General features: G+C 32.0%; 1 protein-coding gene across 1 annotated transcript in view; it reads left to right on the forward strand.

Annotated features, from left to right (window-relative positions):
* Positions 1–21332, forward strand: part of LOC142321000 (acid sphingomyelinase-like phosphodiesterase 3b) — a 1240094-nt gene that overhangs the window by 1062648 nt on the left and 156114 nt on the right. The window contains exon 6 of the mRNA XM_075358994.1: positions 19124–19350. Coding sequence (XP_075215109.1) covers positions 19124–19350 — 227 coding nt within the window. The remainder of the gene's footprint in view (positions 1–19123; positions 19351–21332) is intronic.

The following is a 21332-nucleotide window of genomic DNA, read 5'->3' on the forward strand; positions in this document are numbered from 1 at the left end:
ATTTATTGGTTTTCATCCCATACTTCTCAATACATACTGCAGATACGGTCCTGAAACCTATTTTATTCGACTTTTCAGATCGAAAAACATAAGAAGTCGTTAATTTTGCTCATTAATTAATCTCCTAAAAATTTCAGCACAACCTCATTTCACTCAGGTAGCTGAAATTCGAGCAAAATCTTTTACCAGTCGTAATTCACAAACGAAGCATTGTAGGATATATACCATTAATATCACAGTGATTACCAAATAAAAAAGTATGTGAATTTTTTCTATTATTTTCACACTTTGAGTAACACACAATCGTACAAGTTGATGAGGGGAAAATGAATGACAATCAAGAATTTCAGGAATAATTTCTTAATATCTTTGTTATTTTTATAATTTTATAATGGGGTTTATAAACGTTTCATTAACTTATGAATCTTTAGTTAGTAGTGTAGTGTATGCTTCGGTTAAAGAAAGGAATTTGAGTGCTGGTTTTGAATCTACCTCTACCTCTCTGTATTGGTAACTAAACTTTGTGTAGAAACTTATGTTGAAGGTTTAAGTGTAGTATATTAAGGATTATTTTTAAAAAAACTTTGTTTAAAAATAAATTTGTTTTACCATTTATTATCAGTTTTGTTTTTTACATCAAACCAAGAATAAATAACGGGATCATAATTCTCGTTTTATCTTGTCTTCCCCTTCCATTTTTCATTCTTTCTTTCTTTTTAACAGTATTTCTCCGAGTGATATATTAAAGTACGTAGATGCTTATGCAACGAAATTGTACACGTATGTGTCGGTTGCTACATGTACTTTTCCACCTTAACTCTAGCATTAAAATTTCATTTTATACCACTGCGTAGAATGTTTGTTCTGTCGCCATACCAAATGGAGTGGAAGCGGGGAAACAAGCGCGGTAGGGTGACTAGGATATCTAAGCAGGAATTACAAATTGGAACAGGGCAGGGCGGACGTCGCATTGGCTTCCTGGAGTCGAGCAGAGTAGAGTTAAGTGTGCCACGGGTGTGAAATACATGAATATTCATTCCCGGTACCGGCGGTAACGGTGTGGTGCGGTGCGGTGTAGTAACGTAGAGACCGGTGGCAGTGGTGCAGACAGCAAGTAAATGACGGGCCTTTGCAACCTTTGTTTGCTTAATACACGATTGTTGTAGGATATGTCGGTACGTGACCATTCTCAAAATAAGCTGTGTTTACTTCAAACGAACACAACGTTAAGCTTTACACGTGGTAACATGCTGCTTTTTTTCTTTATTGTTTTACCCGAGCATACATATTTTATTCTTAATACTTCAAACACTCTAACTTTTTTTTTGTTATTTCCACGATAGTTTTAGAATATTATAAATATATTAATCGTTAGATTGTTATTTGTATTTCAACTACATTTTAATACAGATTGGTAATCAAACAGTAGTTAATATTCGAAATTGAATTCGATTTAATAAAGTTTACAATTCGTTCAAACTTTTAGCCCTTGTAATAACAAAATTAACTTTTTTCCATTAACAAATAGCATTCATGTTGTTGATTTTTCCACATACATTTATATTTCAGGTTTTGTTTGTATTTATTCTCAACTGTTCCTTTCTTGAATATGATTAGTTAATTGAATCTTTAGGATTGATTTATAATACTGATCCATTCTGTGGATATATTAACTCTTTAACGGTTTTTTATTTCAACCTATTTTATAATTGTATGTCTGTATGTCTATTAACTTACATTTTATAGAACACCCTTCGTACAAGGAAAATGATAACAACTAAGATTAAATTTTTTAAAGTTTTACGAGGTAAAAATTATATAACCTTACATAAAGAAAAATAATGGTAGAATGATTACCCACTTCAGATTTCATTTTATTTATTAAAAAATACATCCGTTCATCAAGCCCTGTACTACATCGCGGTAGAACAAGTTAACGTACAAGTAGAGTGAGTGAATAATAATTAAACAAATGATTAATTTGTGTGACGAAATAACCTGTTTCCAGGAAAAAACACTGATTCATAGTAGCACTCTGAACGGTACCGTGTTGTGGGAAATTTCCACTATCTTAAAATTTTCATTTTGATATTGTATGATAATTATACAAAATTTGGTGATTACTCGCTACTTTGGCGCTTATCAGTCAATCCGTATGTTTATATACCATTCAACTCTCTCTAGTGTTCTCTCAATCTCTCTTTCTCTCTCTCTGTCTTCTAGAGTTCTAGCTCGGCGTTGGTAGCGTCTTCTCCTTTTGTCTAACTGCTCGTGACTTGAAATCCCGATCAGGCTTGACATTTTTTAATCCTAAAAATTATTTTCTCAAATTTGTATAATATTATACGTAGGTTACATATTATTTAAAAATTCAATTTTAATTTAAAGTCCTTCTCTTTGATTTTTTAACTATAATGGAATATTTTTCCTATAATAAGAAATTTAGTTGGTCGGAACCTATTTTAATTTTAGGTTTATACGTGCGAGTTTATTGTAAATAAAACCGTATCCGTAAATTGAAAAATTAACATCAATTTCTTAATCTAACTAACCGGGCTGGATGAAAATCAATTGTTTAACAGCTTATTTTTAAGTCGAAGGGTCTGAGGTTTAAATCCTGGTAAAGATTCGTTGCTTTTATACAGATTTGAATACTAGACAGTGGATACCGGTGTACTTTGGTGCCCGAGGTTCAATTAACCACACGTCTCAAGTACGGTCGGCCGGAGTTGGTAGAAGAGTGCACTTCATTTACATGTCACATCTATCAACCTTACCTCATTGAGCTGTGGAGAGGGTTTGCTTATTGCTGACGAATTGAGCAGATTGCAACGTACACATTAGGAAAATAAAAATAAAAATAAAAATTCCTAGTCTGGTGAGCGCTTTATTTTAGGATTATATGTCGAATTTAATATACTCTTTTGCTACGGTATAAAACATTGTATAAATTTCAGTATGTGCGCAGTGATTATTTGTTAATCGCTCTCTATGAAGTTGTAAAGAAGATGTTGTATGATGTTGTTGTAGGCCTCTTCTACTGTTATATGTTATCATATAACAGCAGAAGAGGCCTAAATACCTCTTCTTTTTTTTTCTGAATTTTTATGGGCATCGACTGCTAAGGTCATTAGCCCTCGTCACAATCTTTAAAAGAAACTACTATCACCATCTGGATCGTCATATGTAAGGGTGTAAAGGGCCCTTACATTTTATTTAAAAGCACAAACTACACAAAACATTTAAGACATAAAGACAAGGACAATCACATTCACTTATGGGGTGTAAAGGGCCCCAATATTAAAATTTGAGATAGGTTTCCAAAAGACCATTAAATTAAAATTAAAATTAAAACTTATCCTACCATATCTTTCATTCTTTCTTCTACGAGTCTCATTTATAGTATGTTTAAGCACCCTCGGGGCGACCAGAACCGCCGTTGAGCAGTATATCAGTCGCGCCAGGGTGCCGTGGCAGTTGAATCCTTCTTATAAACAGGCTATAGGCATGCACAGCGCACACCCACAGCCTCGCGCCCTCAATCCACCCTTGAGGGTCCCCGGTCCCCCATGCCATCATCGGACACACCCCGACTCACTGCTCTTGAATGCAGGTGAGCCAAAATGGCCTAGGCAAGAGGGCTACCTCCCGTCACTATACGTGCCACGTTTCAAGACTCCCTTATGTATATATGCATACATTTAAAATTAAAATTAAACTTATCAATACCATTTTTTCTTTATATATATATATATACTACCGCTTATAGTTTCTTTTGTCACAGCTTCAAACTTTCATTTTTATAGACTTTTAAGAAGTCCACTGGCGTGTAAAAATGTAACTATATTTTCTTCATTTCCATTATCCAGATCAGCAGTAATATTATTTCTAAAACGGAACCTCTTTCTGAGGTCCTCATATGTGGTACACTCTTCTATAAGATGCTTGATTGTCAGTGTTTTATTACAAACACCGCACATTGGTCTCACTTCGCCGGTTAACAAATATAAATTTGTTAATCGCGTATGACCGATTCTAAGTCTGGTCACCGCTACTTGTTCACGGCGAGTCAACTTATAGTCGCTTTTCCATTTATAAGGAGAAGATTTTACTGTGTTTAATTTTGTATTTAATCTCCTCCATTCAGCATTCCACTTGTTTTTTACTATATTTGTTAGACGGTTTTTAACATCTGCCACTCTTACAGGAAATGCATCCAAATCATCGCAGACTGTTGCCTTTCTGGCAGCTTCGTCTGCGATTTCATTACCTGTAATACCAGCATGCCCCGGAGTCCATAAAAATACGCATCGCTGTCCTCGTTGTTTTAGTACGTATAAAATGGACAGGATGTTTGCAATTAGGATATCCTTAATGTTCTTGTTCCGAATTGCGACGAGTGCACTTAATGAATCGGAACATATTAGCACTCTCTCTTCGCAATAGTGTTCAGTGTAGCGAAGAGCTTGCTGAATTGCAGTGAGTTCTGCCGTGTAGACACTGGCCACATCTGGCAGTCTCCAAAAGTGGGCTTTTTCATTTACATATATCGAGCATCCAACACCATGTTCGGTTTTAGAACCGTCAGTATAAATTCTAATATGTTCTTCGTAATTACTGACGGTTGCCAAAAATTCCTGCTGGATGATCACTGCTGGTTTCTTTTTTATTTCTCCTTGAGATAGATCCAAACTTGTATTTACCGCTGGCAAGAGCCATGGCGGTATTTCTCTAGTAGAAATTGCTTGAGTCTCTGGTATAGCAATTTCATATTTTCTTCTTAATTCGTGGTACCTAATTCCGGCTGGTCTGGAATAGGTAGCACGACGTTCGTATAATGCAGCCATGGGATGATTCGTAAACAATTTATTATTTATATGTGCAGGGAAAGCCCATATATTTTCTGCATATCTTAACAAGAGGATCTCTCTTCTATAATGTAGTGGCATTATTCCGGCTTCAGACATCAGACTAGCCGCCGGACTTGTGCGGAAAGCACCTGTTGCGTATCTTATTCCGCTATTATGAACTACGTCTAACTTTTTTAAGTGCGACTTTCTAGCGGATGAATATACGATACATCCGTAGTCTAGTTTAGATTGAACCAATGATTTATACAATCTCATCAGTGGTAGAATGGTATTGTCGAAAACCTGCTTGATACGGTGATATCAGGTTTTCTTTTTCCAAAACCCAGACGAGTCGATTATTAATCATTTTTTTTATATTTTCCCCATAGCACACGTCAAAGAAATAGGACGGTAGCTATTGGGGTCTGTTAAATTTTTATTTTTCTTTGGTACTGGAACAACATCAGCTTTTTTCCACTGCTGCGGGTACGTTCCATCCCGCCATATTTTATTATAAAGTTCTAATAATCTACACTTTGCAGTGGTATTCAGCTGCCTGATCATATTATAGTGGATTTCATCCGGACCAGCAGCTGTGTTACCTGCTTTTTCCAACGCTTTCGTGAATTCTTCCATTTTAAATGGTACATTATATGAGTAATTATACTCAGTTCTAAAATTTAGTAGACCTACGAGTTCTTCTTTTTTGGTTCGAAAACCTTCCTCGTAGTTGGCCGTTTTGCTGGCCTTTTCGAAGTGATTGGATAACAGCTCTGCAATTTCATATGGAGTATCTTTTATTTCATCTTCATCTTGAAGGCTAGATATGGGAGCGAAATCATTACGCCCACAAATCGCCTTCACTTTCCTCCAAACATCTGATGCAGTAGTAGTTTTGTCGATGGATGACACGTATTGCTGCCAGGATCGTTTTTTCGAATCTATCATAAGACGTTTTGCATACGCCCTGTAATTCTTAAAGGCAACAAGATTTTCTATACTAGGACGCTTCTTAAAGGCGTTATACGCCCTTTTCTTTCTTTTTATAGCTTCACTTATTTCATCGTTCCACCATCGAACGGGTTTCTTTGTAAGTTTCCCAGATGTTTTGGGAATATATCTCGATGCCGACTGAATTATTGCATTTGTTATGGCGTCGACATCGTCTCCGATAACTCCAGTTGTTTCTGGGAGTGTCGTTCTAGCTGTGAAGCTCGTCCAGTCTGCCTTATCAAATAACCATCTTTTAGAGACGGGATATGTTTTTCTTGTAACATCAGTTACAATTTGCACCGGGAAATGATCGCTTCCATGCAGATCGTCTATGACATGGAAGCTGTACCTCGGTGCTATCGATCCGCTTATAAGTGCAAGATCTATACAGGACGTCGATCCATCTCTGGCATTGAAAAAGGTTCCTGATCCGTCGTTTAAAATAATAAGTTCATCAGGAACCCTTCCAGTTCTCTTCCACGGGGATCTACTCGATCCGATCCCCAGAGAGAATTATGAGCGTTAAAGTCACCCACCAGTAAAACAGGTGGGGGAAGCTCGGAAATTAGTCTTGCTATGTCGTCCTTATTCCAATCAAAATACGGCAAGTATATGCTGCAGACAGTGACCTCGAGCGGACGCTTCATTCTAACGGCGACCGCTTGTAGGTTGGTGTTTAGAACAACCGCTTCGGTGGTAGCTCTCGTCGATGGTAATATAGCTACTCCACCTCTAACTCATACATTTGGCGGTTGATCTCGCCGAAATATATCGAAACCTTTTAATTTAAAATTTTCATTTCGGCGGAAATGCGTTTCTTGCAGACATATACAAATCGGGTCTACATCATGTACCAAGCGTTGGAGCTCATGGATGTTTGAAAAGCATCCATTGATGTTCCATTGTACAATCGACTCGCTAATTTTTAATTAAATTATGACCTTGGTTTTCCTTTCGGCCATCCTTTTTTTCTCTTCCTCTCCATATTGCGAACGGCATGTTCGCGGAGAACATCGTCGCCGGTGTAGCTCCCGGTCTCCAAATCGGAGACCACCGAAGCCGCCGACGACGACGGGCATGGATCGGCGCCGGTTTCAGGCGCCGATTGAGAGGCGGCAACCTGGCCGCTCCCCGACACGGGGGGCGCACCGGTCACCGCCAGTGGAAGGGGGACACTCGTCCCCCCTGTGAAATTTTTTGTGGCCTCTGAGGCTTAGAGGCCACTTCAGTTACAGGAGGCTTGGGAGCCTCCATAACAGACTCTGTAGCTGTCACTTTCTTATCTTCAACTAAAATCTCGCTAAGACGGACTTGGATATCAGGTTTAGTGTCCGTTTTCTTCTGTGTTGGAGCGACTTTTTGTTTTGCAGATGTGTCTTCAGGAGGCTGTACAATTATTCTTGGCTTAACAGGTTCTTTAGTGTTGAAAGGCTTCATTTTGTTTTCGATTATCCTCTCAATTAAGCCAGCCAAGGTAGGTGCGAGTTTGTTGATGATTACACTCTCATCAACAGCAACTGGAGCAGGAGCAGGAACAGCAGCCGCAGCCTGAGCATATGTTGTTGTTGCTCTAGGTCTGCGGGCGTTTACGATCTTTTTTGCTTCAAAGTAGCTGACTTTTTGCAGGGTTTTTACTTCCTGCACAGCTTCTTCGTCTTTGTAAACAGGACAGTTCCTGGATCTACAGGAATGCTGTCCTCTGCAGTTTATACAGGTAGGAGGCTCCTTACACGGCTCTCCTTCATGAACTGCATCACCGCACACGCATATTTGCGGCCTCTCACACCTAACAGCGGTGTGTCCAAAGCGTTGACATTTAAAACATCGCATTGGTTGCGGGACAAATGCCCGCACATCCGACCCATGTATGCCCGCTCTTATCTTCTCCGGTAAAGTAGGCCGGTTAAATGTAAGAACATGGGATGCAGAAGGAAGGACTTCGCCATTCCTTCTCATGTTCAACCTCCGACATTCCTATACTCCTTGCGGCGCTAATTCTTCTACAATTTCCTGCTCCGTACAGTTAAGAAGATCCCGACAGACCACAACACCCCTTGAGGTGTTGAGCGTGCCGTGAGGATCAACACGTACAGCTAATTCTCCAATTTTCTTCAGTCCTAGAATCTTCTGAGACTGTATATCATTAACAGTCTCTACATGAAGTCCCGTGAAAGTTTTTCTTATTTCTTTAACAGGACCTCCAGCACATTTGTTTATTTCTCGAGCGATGAGGAAAGGACTCACCCTCGAGAAATTACCTTCTTCCTTCGTAATAACCGAATACTTAGATTTTGGGATGCTGCTCTTGAAAAAAGCTTTCTGCAAGCTTTTCCTAGCCTCAATCTCAATCCTCTTAATCTCCGTACTATTTCGGCGTTTCGCCTCAGGCGAAACAGCCGGTTCTAAACGAGGGTGTTTGCGTGAACCCTCTGCCACGTTTAATTGTTCAGTTTCCATGAACAAATAATCCCTTCTGTAGTAAGGCTAGCCGCCGGGGTGCACCCCCACTCCAGGGCTACCAACCCTGGAGGTCCGTTCCGGTACTCCGGTGGAACCGGCATATGTCCTGGCAGAGAGCGGATGCGCAGTCTCTGCACTGACTCCAGGCCCCTACACACCGAAGCTTTCAGGGCTCCCATGCTCCGAACATGGGCACCTTAACTACATGCTTGCCATCGCGGGGGGCATGTGGACGACGATAGGTCTCCGTTACACCTGCAAATAACTTTGACCGTGGCCGCCACATCGCCAGCTCTAAAGGCGGTATTAATCCATTTCCGTAATCGTTAAGAATGTCGTATCTGCAGGTGGCCGTAAAGTCCAGTCCTGTAATTCGGCCTATAGACGTAAATCGACCGAAAAAAGCATATCCGAGAAACAACACTGGGAACCCCGTTAGCTAGCTATATGTAATGTACTTGAGTACAGCTGTTGCCGCCCTGGACGTGGAACGTAGATGTTGTGTTCCGGACGTGGGGAATATCTACCGCAGGGCAAATAATACCTCTTTTTACACTCCAAATCGAAATATTGGTGAAAAAATTATAAAAATTTACTGTTCCAGATTATATGTATTATTTATTAAAAATTGTCTGGTTTTAATACTTACATTTTTTCGCTTCTTTGAAAAAATGATAATATATTATATTGTTATGAAAGCCTAGAGAATTATGTTTAATGAGAAAAAGAAAATCATGACAAATACAATTTACTAACTGAACCCACGCAATAAATGGATTTATACTTAACATTAAAACGCTTTTAAATTTTTTCTGCTAATAAAAATAAACAAAGAACTAAAAGCATAGCAACAAAAATTTTAACATACAACCTTAGGAGTATAAAGTGAACGGCATTACAAAGAAAAACAAAACTACGTAGGTCTGTATTTACCCATCAATTAATAGGGTGTTTCATAACACCGTTTTGACACTGAAGTAATATTTTGATCACCTCTCACGACAAATAATTTAACTTTTACAGATTGTCAGTTACTTTATATATATATATTTTTTTTTTGAATGATTAATTCACCATATAAACTTCGAAGCTTGTGCGTAGGAATATGAGCGTAAATTTGTAGCGTATGAAAAAATCCATGCCTGACCGGTATTCGTACCCGGGACTTCCAGATCCGCCACAGAGATCGGTAATTATATTTTTATATAAAAGTTTAAGAACTTTCTAAAGATATTGAAAACATTGAAAAGTATGTTAAAAGATCCTTATTACTTACTGAATTCAAATTTATTAAGAATTAATATTCCCATCTAATATATTTTTGGTTGGTTTAAGTCATATCAGTTACTATGGTCATTAACTGCTTTATACACTCTTTAGATCCTAATGAAGAATTGAACCCGTAGACTTAGGTATACCAGGCAAAGGTATACCAAAGTATACCTTTGCCTCTGAGGCGGTAAGCTACAAATTATATTTTAATCGTATTTTTTAATGAATAATAAAAATGAAATTTCATTCTGATTTTCCTTAAAGATTTCTTGATTGTAGTACCATATCTTGGGACTTATTACTGATTATGGAGTAAGTCAGACTTACACTATAAATCTAACTTAAATTGAACTAATTCTAATCTGACTACTACTGGTTTATTGAAGTATAAGCACATTTAGTTTAAAAACTATTACAGTATTTATAATTATTTCATTTATTAATGCTTATAGTAATTTCTCATTAAACTTTAGTTGTACTTCTTTGTTTGTCTGGATTCACAAAAATAGATTTTTTTTTGTAAACCTCTAAAATCTCAAATGTTGTTTTTTTGGCCACTTATTTTTATGATTTTAAATTTCTACAATTTTCTTTTTAATATAGTTTCTATCGATCTGATTTTTATCTATCTATTTTATGGGTTGGAAAAGCGATGTTTTTGATCATCCTTGTATATTTTTTTATTGTGACAACATTCTAATGGATAAAAAAATAAAACATATATTGTATAAAACCAAAGAAAGGATCCATCTGTGAAAGGCTTATTGGTTATTTAGTTTTTATAAAAATTAAGAGGTTCCTTCTACTGAAGCTCTTTTCATAACAAATGAAATGTTCTTCGGACAGATCTGTAACTTATCGTTTTGCAAGTTATTCGAGTGATATCACATAAAGAAGAAATTATAGATTTCTAAACTGTTACTTGTTATGTAAATCTTACTCTGATTTGAAAGTTCGAGAAAATAAAAAGAAGTATAAGTACAGGAAAAAAGCTTATGAGAGTATGGAAAAGAAAGGATGATAAAATATTATAAATTTAAAAATAAAATAATTATTTACATACTTATTAATTGAAACTCAATAGCAAACAATTTTTATAAGTTTGTTTAATTGGAATACACTATAAAAAATCAGAAAACTGACCTTCTCTAAAATATTAAATACATTTTATAAAAGGTCGGGTTACGTTGTTTTTTTTTTTTTGAGTTATTAAGTAATGTAATGTGAAAGCTCTTGATAATTTTTTTTAATATAAATTTATATACAAAAACAAACTCTCTAACTATTTCAAGTTTTTTCCAGCGATAAAATAACATTTGCAAATTATTAAGGCAGGTACTTAAAAAAATATTCAACGTTATTCTTTTTCGATGTACACGTATGCTCTTGTCTGTTGCAGTTTAAAGGGTAGAAAGCACTTAAACATTAACGCGGTAACATTTAACTCAAGCACTTCTCAACTGCTTAATTTAAAACGATGTTTAGAATTCCACGTAGAAACGACTCCACCCCTGCGGCTTCTCTTTTCCCGACTTCATTTAATTGTTAACATAAATTGTACCTCACTCCACGCACAATAACTTCGTTGTGGGAAACCATTCCTTAACTTCGTAACTAAAGCTACAAAAAAGAAATATCGGAATGATTTAAAATATAAATTCCGGTGATAAAATTAATAATAATGGTAGTAATCATTAACTTTTTTTTTGTTTTGTTATAAATGTAGAAATTTATTTAATGGAAAATTTATATGAATTTTATAATCATTTGTGCAATATATACAATTTATGATCCGTGAAAATATTTGTATTTATTATTTGAAAAGAAAATCAAAAATATCAATTTGCTATCGTATTTATGTACAACTTTACGTTTTATTTCACCAAAATATGAATAATTGTAAAAATAATTAACATTTTTAATTAAGGGTTTTATTATTATTTACCTTTTTCTTATACTTCATTCAATATATAAGCTAGATACGTATTCATGGAAATATTTTAAGAAGTGAAAAATGCCAAGCTGAACTTCGAACATGGTATTACTAAAATGAGAGAAAGAGGTACTGGATTTCTACCTTGTGTCCATGTAGCAGCATTAAAAGTGTACTTCATATATTTTTTTCCATTACTTAATATTCTATATATATATATATATATATATATATATATATATATATGAAATAGATAGATAGAGAGAAAAAGAAAAAGTTTATTTTAGTGATATTGTAAACAGTAGAACGCCGATTATCCGATTTGACCTATGTAAGGACGAATCCGGATAATCAGAGAAAAAGATAATTTGAAAATTAAAAAAGCCTTATCATACGTACTGGACATATCATTCAAATTATTAATGTTGATCGCATTTAACAAAAGACTAAAATACAAAAAAAATTCAGTAAGTAAAAAGATGTTTAGAACATTATTTACAATGTAATAAAAACAGATACAATAAACTTAAAAAAAAAAATTAGTAAGATGAATTTTTTTAAACAAAAGAAGAATTTACAAAACTCATCTAAAATAAATTAAAATTAACTACTTAACTGTTTTACAAATAATATCAATTAATATTAAGAAAAGACAAAAAAATTGAAGAGAAATTGAATGAAGTTACTGTAGATCAGAGTCACTTGAAATTAAGTACCTATGCGTAGTGCCTGCGTGTGGCAGAAAAAGTGGAGAGTTAAGGTTAATCAAGATAATTCCAGGTACGTCACACTCGCCATGCGGAGGGGTGACTGTTCCAGTGTGCACTTCGATGGTCTCTTGATCCGCAAACGAAAACTTTGCGGTACCCGGGACTTCACCTGGATCGGCGTTTGACCTGGAAGTGTCACGTTAGGATGAAGAGGAAACAGCTGAACGCAAGGTAGAGGGAACTTCATTCGCTGCTATGGGGGAACTCAGGCCTCACCTTATCCAACAAAATCTTAATGTATAAGGCTCTCCTGCGCCCAATCTGGACGTATGAGTTAGAATTGTGGGGAACAGCTAGTACTAGTAATGTGGAAATTGTACAACGATTCCAGAACAAAGTAGCGACGGCGATTGCCGAAGCACCATGGTTCATGCGGAATGATGAGATTCACGATTATTGGAGCTTAATTCTGATAAATAGAACAGTAGTAAATATACATTGTAAAACAATGAATAATCAGCTGAACTTATACCCTCAGAAAACATTTTTCTTTTATAGATTCATACAACTTAAAAATTTAAATTATTTTTATTATTACCGATAATATCCATAACTAAATAGCTGTTAATGACACGATACAAATCATTTTCAAAACAAGGATTATCAAACAAGCATTAGGTGCCAAATTTTACTGAGAAAAGAGAACATTAAAATGATTCTAATGCTATAAATTAGCATGCCAAACTCACTCAAACCCAGGTGATTTTAGCTTAGATATTAATATATGCTCTAGTTGTATAATCAATACCATTATTCTTAGAGAAAATCTTATTGGTGTCTACAATACTTTAAATAATAAATAATTAATGTTAGATTAAATTTTTGAAATTTTTTTTTAACTAATTTTTATCCCGTTGAAATTTTTTGCAATAATAAAGGGTTGAATATTTTTTGATTTTTTTTTTAAACATCAAAATTTAATTGATACTTTTTAAATATCAAAAAGATTTAAAAGTTTGTGTGTGTGTGTGTGTGTGAATGAATCTTGTGCGTGCGCTTATGAGTGTGTGTGAATTTTCAAAGATTAAATTTTTTTTAATATATATTTCTTTTGTCCAAACGGATTCGTTGATCCGTAAAAATGATAAATTTCTACGAATTCATTTCTATTCTTATTATATTTTTAGTGAAGTCCATCATGAGTTAGTAAACGCAGTTTTTTTTACCCTGATTTAAGATAAGATTTGGATAATTATTATTAACTTTACGTATGCTTTAGATAAGGTTATCCTGAAAATTTTAATTTGACTTTTTGGTATGGCAACTCAGCAAGCAAATAAAAAGGAAATTTTTTAGAACTTTAAGAAACCTTCTCATTTTTCATAAAAAAAAAGTCCACCGAATATAATTTACTAGTGAAAGTGACAATTTTTCCTATATAAACGGCCGAGTAATTTATGACTTTACACAAACCTCCTTAGTTTTTCATGGTTGTAGCGTGTATAACTTACCTAAGACACAATTAGAATTAGAGTAACTTTATACAGAAATAATTTATTGCACAAGTAGTCCCCGTGGTAAACAGACTGAAAGCGTCGTTTTTAGGCCTAATTATTTTCTACAATTCAGCAGACTTAGCATGCAATATACAGCAGTATATTAGGCTCAATGAAGAAGGAACTGAGGAAAATTCATTTTGCTTCTCAAATTATATAAATTCTAGTATTGGAAATAGGTAGCCCATTTTCAGCAATAGGTAAGCCATTTTCATGAATGTTATAAATTAGGGCTCTTACTACAACAGAGAGGTTAAATGTTGTTCCTTGAATAGAGCTGTATCTACATAGATGTCTACATAATTTTTCTTAGGTTTGAATTTATGTATTGCGTTATCAAAAGAATAATTATTTTGCGCTAATACTTCATGTTATAGACTCTAATCGGTTTAATATTTTTTCGGGTATTATTCACCCGAAGTACATTTGAGAATCTCATTTTCTGTGAAAAAAACATTTATTCTTTGTCGATTTTTAAAAAATTTTCCACTATTTAGGACATCTTATTTTTGGAACTCGTACGTACTCCCCTCACTTATACACGAGAAAGGACACAGTTCTACGATTAAAAAAACGTATCATTTGATAAAAACACAACAGCCTAAACAGAAATCCGTTCAAAATTAAAATCCTTACCGCAAAAGAATTTTTCTAACTGTCTAAACGTAAAATTAAAAGCATTATGATGGGAAGTTAATAAAAAAAAATATATAAAACTGTTATAAAGTACTTCATGAAATTAAGTGGTAAATTATTTCAGAAAACGTTAGGAAATGATGTTTAACTTGAAGAATATTTTATTATAGTTGGTTTATTTTTCCCCTTTTTATGAATATTTTCACTTATCATTACATTTTGTGTCAAGATGAGTTAAAAGTGTTTGATGTAAAATAAAAATTAGTGAAAAGTCTTTGTAGTTAATTATAAATTTAATTTTGGTCGATAATAATAAATTACATTAATTTTTTCACAATACTTAATCCCTCTGTCTAAACCTTAAATAATCATAAAAATTCGTTATTAAAAAACATAATAATTTTAGAATTAGTTATCACAAAATGAACAAAAATGTAAAAATATGATTTTTCTTTTACTTGTAAAAATCATTTGTACTGAACTCGGTTTTTAATTATATTTCTTCACTTGAAAAAAAAAAATGCACTAAAAATGTGCATTAAGTGCACTTAATGTTACAATCATACTTTACAATGGTTGATAGTATAAAATAAACGTTCAGAGTACAGTATTGGATTAACGAAGTAATTGCAACTTTAATTACCGTTTTTTGCCTTACAAAACGCTCTGTTTAAGTCAGTTGCAAGATAGACTGGACTGCTTTGTGTGTGTGTGTGTTATTGCTTCAAATATAATTTTTTAATCCTTATAGATAATTTTGAATATAACTAATTTGTGTATAATTGAAAACAACCTTAAGCAAATTTTAAAAAAAATATTTTTTTAATACAGTTTATAAATTTTTATTTTGCGCAATGAAATATTATATAATTAATAGTTTTAACTAGTAAAAAAGTTAGAGGAATCAGTATATATATATATATATATATATATATATATTTCATTAAAAAATAAAATCCTGTCATGGTATGTCTTTATGTGACAAACCATGACAGGATGGTATGTCACACAATAATTTATAATTATTATGATAATTTATTTACCCATATTCCAAGTTTATTTTATTTATTATCTAGCTTAAGAAAAAGTTTTAACATTTAAGAAAATTTCCTTTTTATCCACTGTCAGTAAACGGATATATGTGGAAGTTGATTTTGCATTTTACGGTTGTTTAGTACACAAATAAATTTTTAAACCTTTCAAGACAATGAGCTCAATTTTGAGGTATACTGAGTAACTGTAATATTGAAACTAGAAAGATTCCAAACGTGTTGTAAAAAATTCTAAGAATGCCATGTTAATTAAGGTATTCATTTATGTTCAAAAATCGGCTTATAGAGTGAAGCAACTAATTATAATATTAATTAAAATGTAAGGACAACGACTTAACAACCAATCGAATAATTTGGCACAATATTGTTTGGGCAATAATGAAAATGTTTACAAGACTAAAGAGTTATGTTATGTTGAGTTTATTTTTACAGATTTATCTACAAATTTAATATTTCATAAGTTCTTAAATTAGAAGATTTCATTATATTACTGTAAATCAATAATATTTTCATATAGTATTTTTTTTTTTTTTTTAATTCAGTTACTTATTGATTTATATATTTTTAATTAAATTTATTTAAGGTAAATTAAATGTCCTATTAATAAAACAACCAAATAAACGAAATCTTTACAAAAAATAACTAAAAAAATCTAAAATAACTAAAAAAAATTTGTTAAAAATCAAATAAAATACAAACAAAAAATTGAATTATTCCATCACCCCGATGCTTCGGTATGAGCCTATCTAAAATTATTGAACCAAAGTGGCAACCTCAATATGAGCTCAAGGTAAAGGAACACCAAATAAGGAAAACCTAATAATAAAACTGAACAAAACAAAAAAGACCATCAAATAATTATTTTAAAAGAATCAATATTTTTTTTATAAAAACACACAGAACAAAAAAAGTACAAAAATAATCAACAATCAGGCTGATAATATCGCGCAATAGCTAACAAAAAATAAGTATTATCTCATTCAAATAAATAACTAAATTTCCTCTTCTATCAATAATTAATAGATTCGGTTGGTTTTTCTCATTTGTTTGTTACATTAAAAACAAAATATATATATATATATATATATATATATATATATATATATATATTACATATATATCAGTATTACGGATGAAGAAATACTCAGCTCGGAAGAGTAAAATAACACGCTTTTCTCAGAAAAGATCTAACTAAAATTGACTTAAGTGATCCCATGTTGGCCGTAAAAGCATAATAATAATAATAATAATAATATATATATCATACAGAGTGATTTCAAATTGCCCGGAAATCTCTGGGGAGATGAGTGTATAGCCAAAAATATGAAATAAGTCATATAAACATAAGCAGAAAACGGTTTTTTAGCGAGTTTCGGCTCGCGAAACATTTAGCCCTGCTTTCTGCTATTTCTGTGAAATTAACCTAACTAAAATTTTTGGGGGTACAAATCAAGGGGAAAATTTGAAGATACCTTGTGGATTTTGATTTACGAAATTGAATAAAAGTGGTCCTAAACCTGTATCTTACTTAGGTTTTAAGAAAAACGGGTAAAACACGAAAACGTTTTGTCGGTTTGGAACGCTTTTGATTTGGAAATCAAAAACGCTTTTTTGATTTGGAATAAAATAACTTTGATAATTTATTAATAAAGAAATAAAAATTTCTAGTTGCCTTTGTGGAGAATTTAATTCGGAGAAAATTGATGTAAATAACGTCTATTAAAATTAAACAAATATTTGAGAAGTTTAACTTTCTAAAAAACACACGGTGTTAGTCAGGGTGATAACCTTGAGACAATAAGGTGTATTTGTGTTGTTCATTGTATGTTGGTCCCTTTTGAAAGATTGAGACCTTGTTTTTCCGTATGTGGTAAAATAACAGCTAGTAAAGTATGGAAACTATTTAGTCCAAAAATAGTTGAAGAATTATATAAAATAATGTTTAAAAAATTAATGCGTTAAGATTATTTATATGAAAATATCATTAACTGTGAAATAAACCAAATATTTATAAATTGCTAAAAAATATTAAATTATGATCTACATAATTGAATTATAATTATATTTAGTAATCAGATTTAAAAAAAAAAAATTATAAAACTACGGTCATCTTTGTACTTTAATTTTAGAATTTTTTATATTTAATGCTGAAATCAACAGGAGTTAGGAATTTTATGTTATTTTATATGGTAATAGAACGCTTCTTCTTAATTCAAGTCTACTTTAACCCCTTTTAAAATTATCTCTATTTTCTCTAAATAATAAATAAATAGTTTCAATTAATTTAATAAATAATCTCAAATCGAAAGTAAATACATGAATGTTTGTAAAAACATCACTACAAGCGCCACTTGGATCTATATATATATGTGAAAAATTATTACAAAATGTTTGTATTAGATTTGGCGGGGTGTTGCGATATCAGTATGTTACGTAATTTGTATTTGTTACATTAAACGTACTGATACGTTGACGTAACAAATTTATTTTGAAACTTATTTTTAATTAAACTTTATAAATTTGTTGTACAATCTTTTTGTCCCAGTTTTCTCCCGCAAATTTTCATATTTTATTATTACCTATATAAAAATTTTAACAAAATTACTGTATTTTAATTTATTTCAGACAATTTCGTTGCAGTTTTTTATCAATTTAATATGAACAGCAAAATTTTTCTTAACTTTAGTATTTTTCAAATAATTTTAAAAGCAGTATTATAATTATTTGAAATGATATATAACTTTCTCAGTAATGTGACAACATTAATGAAAAATGTTGAAAATTTGAATAAAAAGAAATAAAAGTAGATTACACCTAAAATAAACTGTTCAGCCAATAAATTTTAAAACTGTTAAAAAAAGAACTAATAATTGCTATATCATTATAAATGATCCGAATAGAATAACGAATGATAATAGTAATAAATGACGTGATGGAGAAAAAGGGATGTCTTTATATTGATATTGCCTTTACGTCTGTTGAACACGCAACAGGATGGGTAGATTCAAAGCATAACACAAGCTTCCATTCATTCACTGAGGTAATCTGAATGTTTTTATTTTTTATTTGGTATAAGAAATTTATTTGAAATACGATAAAATGAGTTTCAGTAACTTCGTTGTGAAGTATAATTATTTATTCGTAAATTTTATTATGAATTCAAATCACAAAAAAATTAGTAAAGTTACTTAATAAAGAACCGTTATTTAATATTCATATCTAATTAAAATAAACAAAAGGGATACTGGTTGTTTAAATAAAAACAGAAAGCTCTTATATACTCCTAAAATGCTTTTTTTTCTAATTTAAACGACCTTTTTAACGTTAAATATTTTTAATGAATATTATGCTTATTTTAAAAAACTCACACCGATGTATAATATACAAAAAATAATGTTTTAAAAAAAAAAACAGATATATATATATGTAATTCAGTCAAGCATATAAATATATTAACGATTATTAATTTATTTAGAACCTCTACATATGTTATCCTGCCTACCATATTAATACCGATATATATATATATATATATATATATATGCACAACATTAAATTAATTAAACTTTTTTTTTTTAATTGTTTTTTTTAAATATCTTTATCAATTTAGAATAAAAATTTTCTTTTTTATCAATATTAATTTGTTTTTATTGTTTTTCAGAGACGGTTTATCACGAAATGCAATTGGTCGTTCTTCAGAAAACCAAGTAGAAGCTCTAAAAAATCTCACAAATCTTTTAAGAAATACTTTCAGTAGTCAGTTTGTATTTCCTGTACTGGGACATGATGATCCCGGTTCTAGTCCAGGTGAAAGACTTACTTTCGGAGATTTGGCAGATTACTGGAAGCAGTGGCTACCAACAGAAGCTATTCAAACTTTTAAAACCGGTAAGTTACCAATTAATTTGTTTATTTAGGTAAATTTTTTTTTTGTAAGTAAATTCCCTACATTTATCTGTTTTCATTAAATAGACTATCGAGGATTTTATATTTGATGAAATGAAAAGAGAGAACGCATCCATTAAAATGATCAATTCCGAATTTTTGTATATTTAAATGTATATCGGTAATTTTTTTTAAAAATAGAATTTTTCAACATGTTCGTATGCGTGAATTTTTGCAAGTATATATATATATATGTGTGTGTGTGTGTGTGTGTGTTTTTCTCTCAACAACGTTTTAATTTAAAAATGTAGAATTTGATATGATTTCTTGTGTATTAAGGAAGAGAAAATCAGTTAATTTTTAGAAAGAAAAATCATAAGGAAATATGAAATATTGAGCAATATATGTAGAAGGGTTCAAATGGCAAAACTTTTACTACTGGTACATGTTTTCCAAAGTACAAAGTGCTAGAGGAGGAAAGGAAATAATTAAGGAACTGATTCTAGAACTAAAAGCAATAAGGAAGTTCATACAAACATGTGTCCAAAGACGCTTTGTTATGAAGTTATGGCTAGCGAAAAAGGTTTTCCGAAGTTCTGTTCCCCCGGTGAAATGAGGTCACATTGAAATTTTTAAGGCATTATATAAGGGGTAAACTTGATGTTTGCTTATGTTTTTTCATCTGAAAATAGGTCCCAGAACTGTATCTCCTGTAGTATTTAAATACTACTATACTACTATAGTGTCAAAATACTATAGTATAATAGTACTATAGTGTAATAATACTATAGTGTCAAAATTCATGCAATAAAGTCTATGAGAAACAAAAAAAAAAATAGATTATTATTATTATTAAAAACAAAACAGGCAAAATTTAACAGAAAACATTTATGGATTTGTAAAAAAATCATAAAATTAACAATTCTGGGACTTATTTTATTCGATTTTTCAGCTCAAAAATATAGGAAACTATCAAGTTTATCCCTTATTTAACGGCTAGAAAATTTCAGTGTGACTTCATTTCACCGGGGGAAGTGAAATTCTGGCGAAATTTTTCGCTAGCTCTAACTTCATATCAAAGCGTGTTTATACAAAGTTCATGTTTGTATGAACGTTTTTCTTATTTCAAGCTCTAAAATTAATTCCCAAAATATTTCTCTTTCCACCTGAATCATTCTGTATAATAAAGCGACTAGAAAATTATGTTTCATTTAAAATAAGAATTGTTAATAATTATCTGTAATATTATGATGCTAAATAAATAAATAAACAAAATGTAATATTTGATACCGGTCCTATGAAAATTTATATAGCGAAATTGTTACAATTAATACTTGTGAATACATTGTAGGGGTTACTCATAAAAGTTTAAAGTCTATACACGTTGATGCGGAGTTGAATTGGTACTTCTGATATAATGATTACAGTGTAAAGGGAAAGTATATTCGAAAGGATGTCGTAAATAGTGTGATATAGTCCAGCCTAAGCGCCAACTGAACTTTCTAAACTTTGACGAATCTACAAAGAATTAAAAAGTGTGAATCTGTATATCTGAAGAATCTAAAATATTATTATCAAATTGTAATTTAGGTTAAGCTCATTTTAAATTAATGAAGATATCACGTTGTGAATGTCAAAATTGTCAAATTTTTGATTTATCATTTAGAATACATATAACCGACCGAGTTGGTCTAGTGGTAAAATTTTTGTCATAAATCAGGAGTTTAATAACCGATTTTCAAAGTCGAAAGTTCTGATTTGAATTGTAAGGGTAAATTAATTTTATAAGGATCTGAATACAAGACAGTGGATATCGACCGGTGTACTTAGGTAGTTGAGGTTAAATTAACTATACATCTCATGTATGGTCAATCTGATTGTGAACACTTCATTTGCAAGTCCTAAATAACATCGTCTTCTCATTAGGCTATGAAGTTGCTGTTTGTTCACAAATTGAACAAATCGCAACGTTACTTTAGGATTAG

The sequence above is a fragment of the Lycorma delicatula genome, chromosome 3 (assembly GCF_047948215.1).
Source record: "Lycorma delicatula isolate Av1 chromosome 3, ASM4794821v1, whole genome shotgun sequence".
Classification (NCBI taxonomy): domain Eukaryota; kingdom Metazoa; phylum Arthropoda; class Insecta; order Hemiptera; family Fulgoridae; genus Lycorma; species Lycorma delicatula.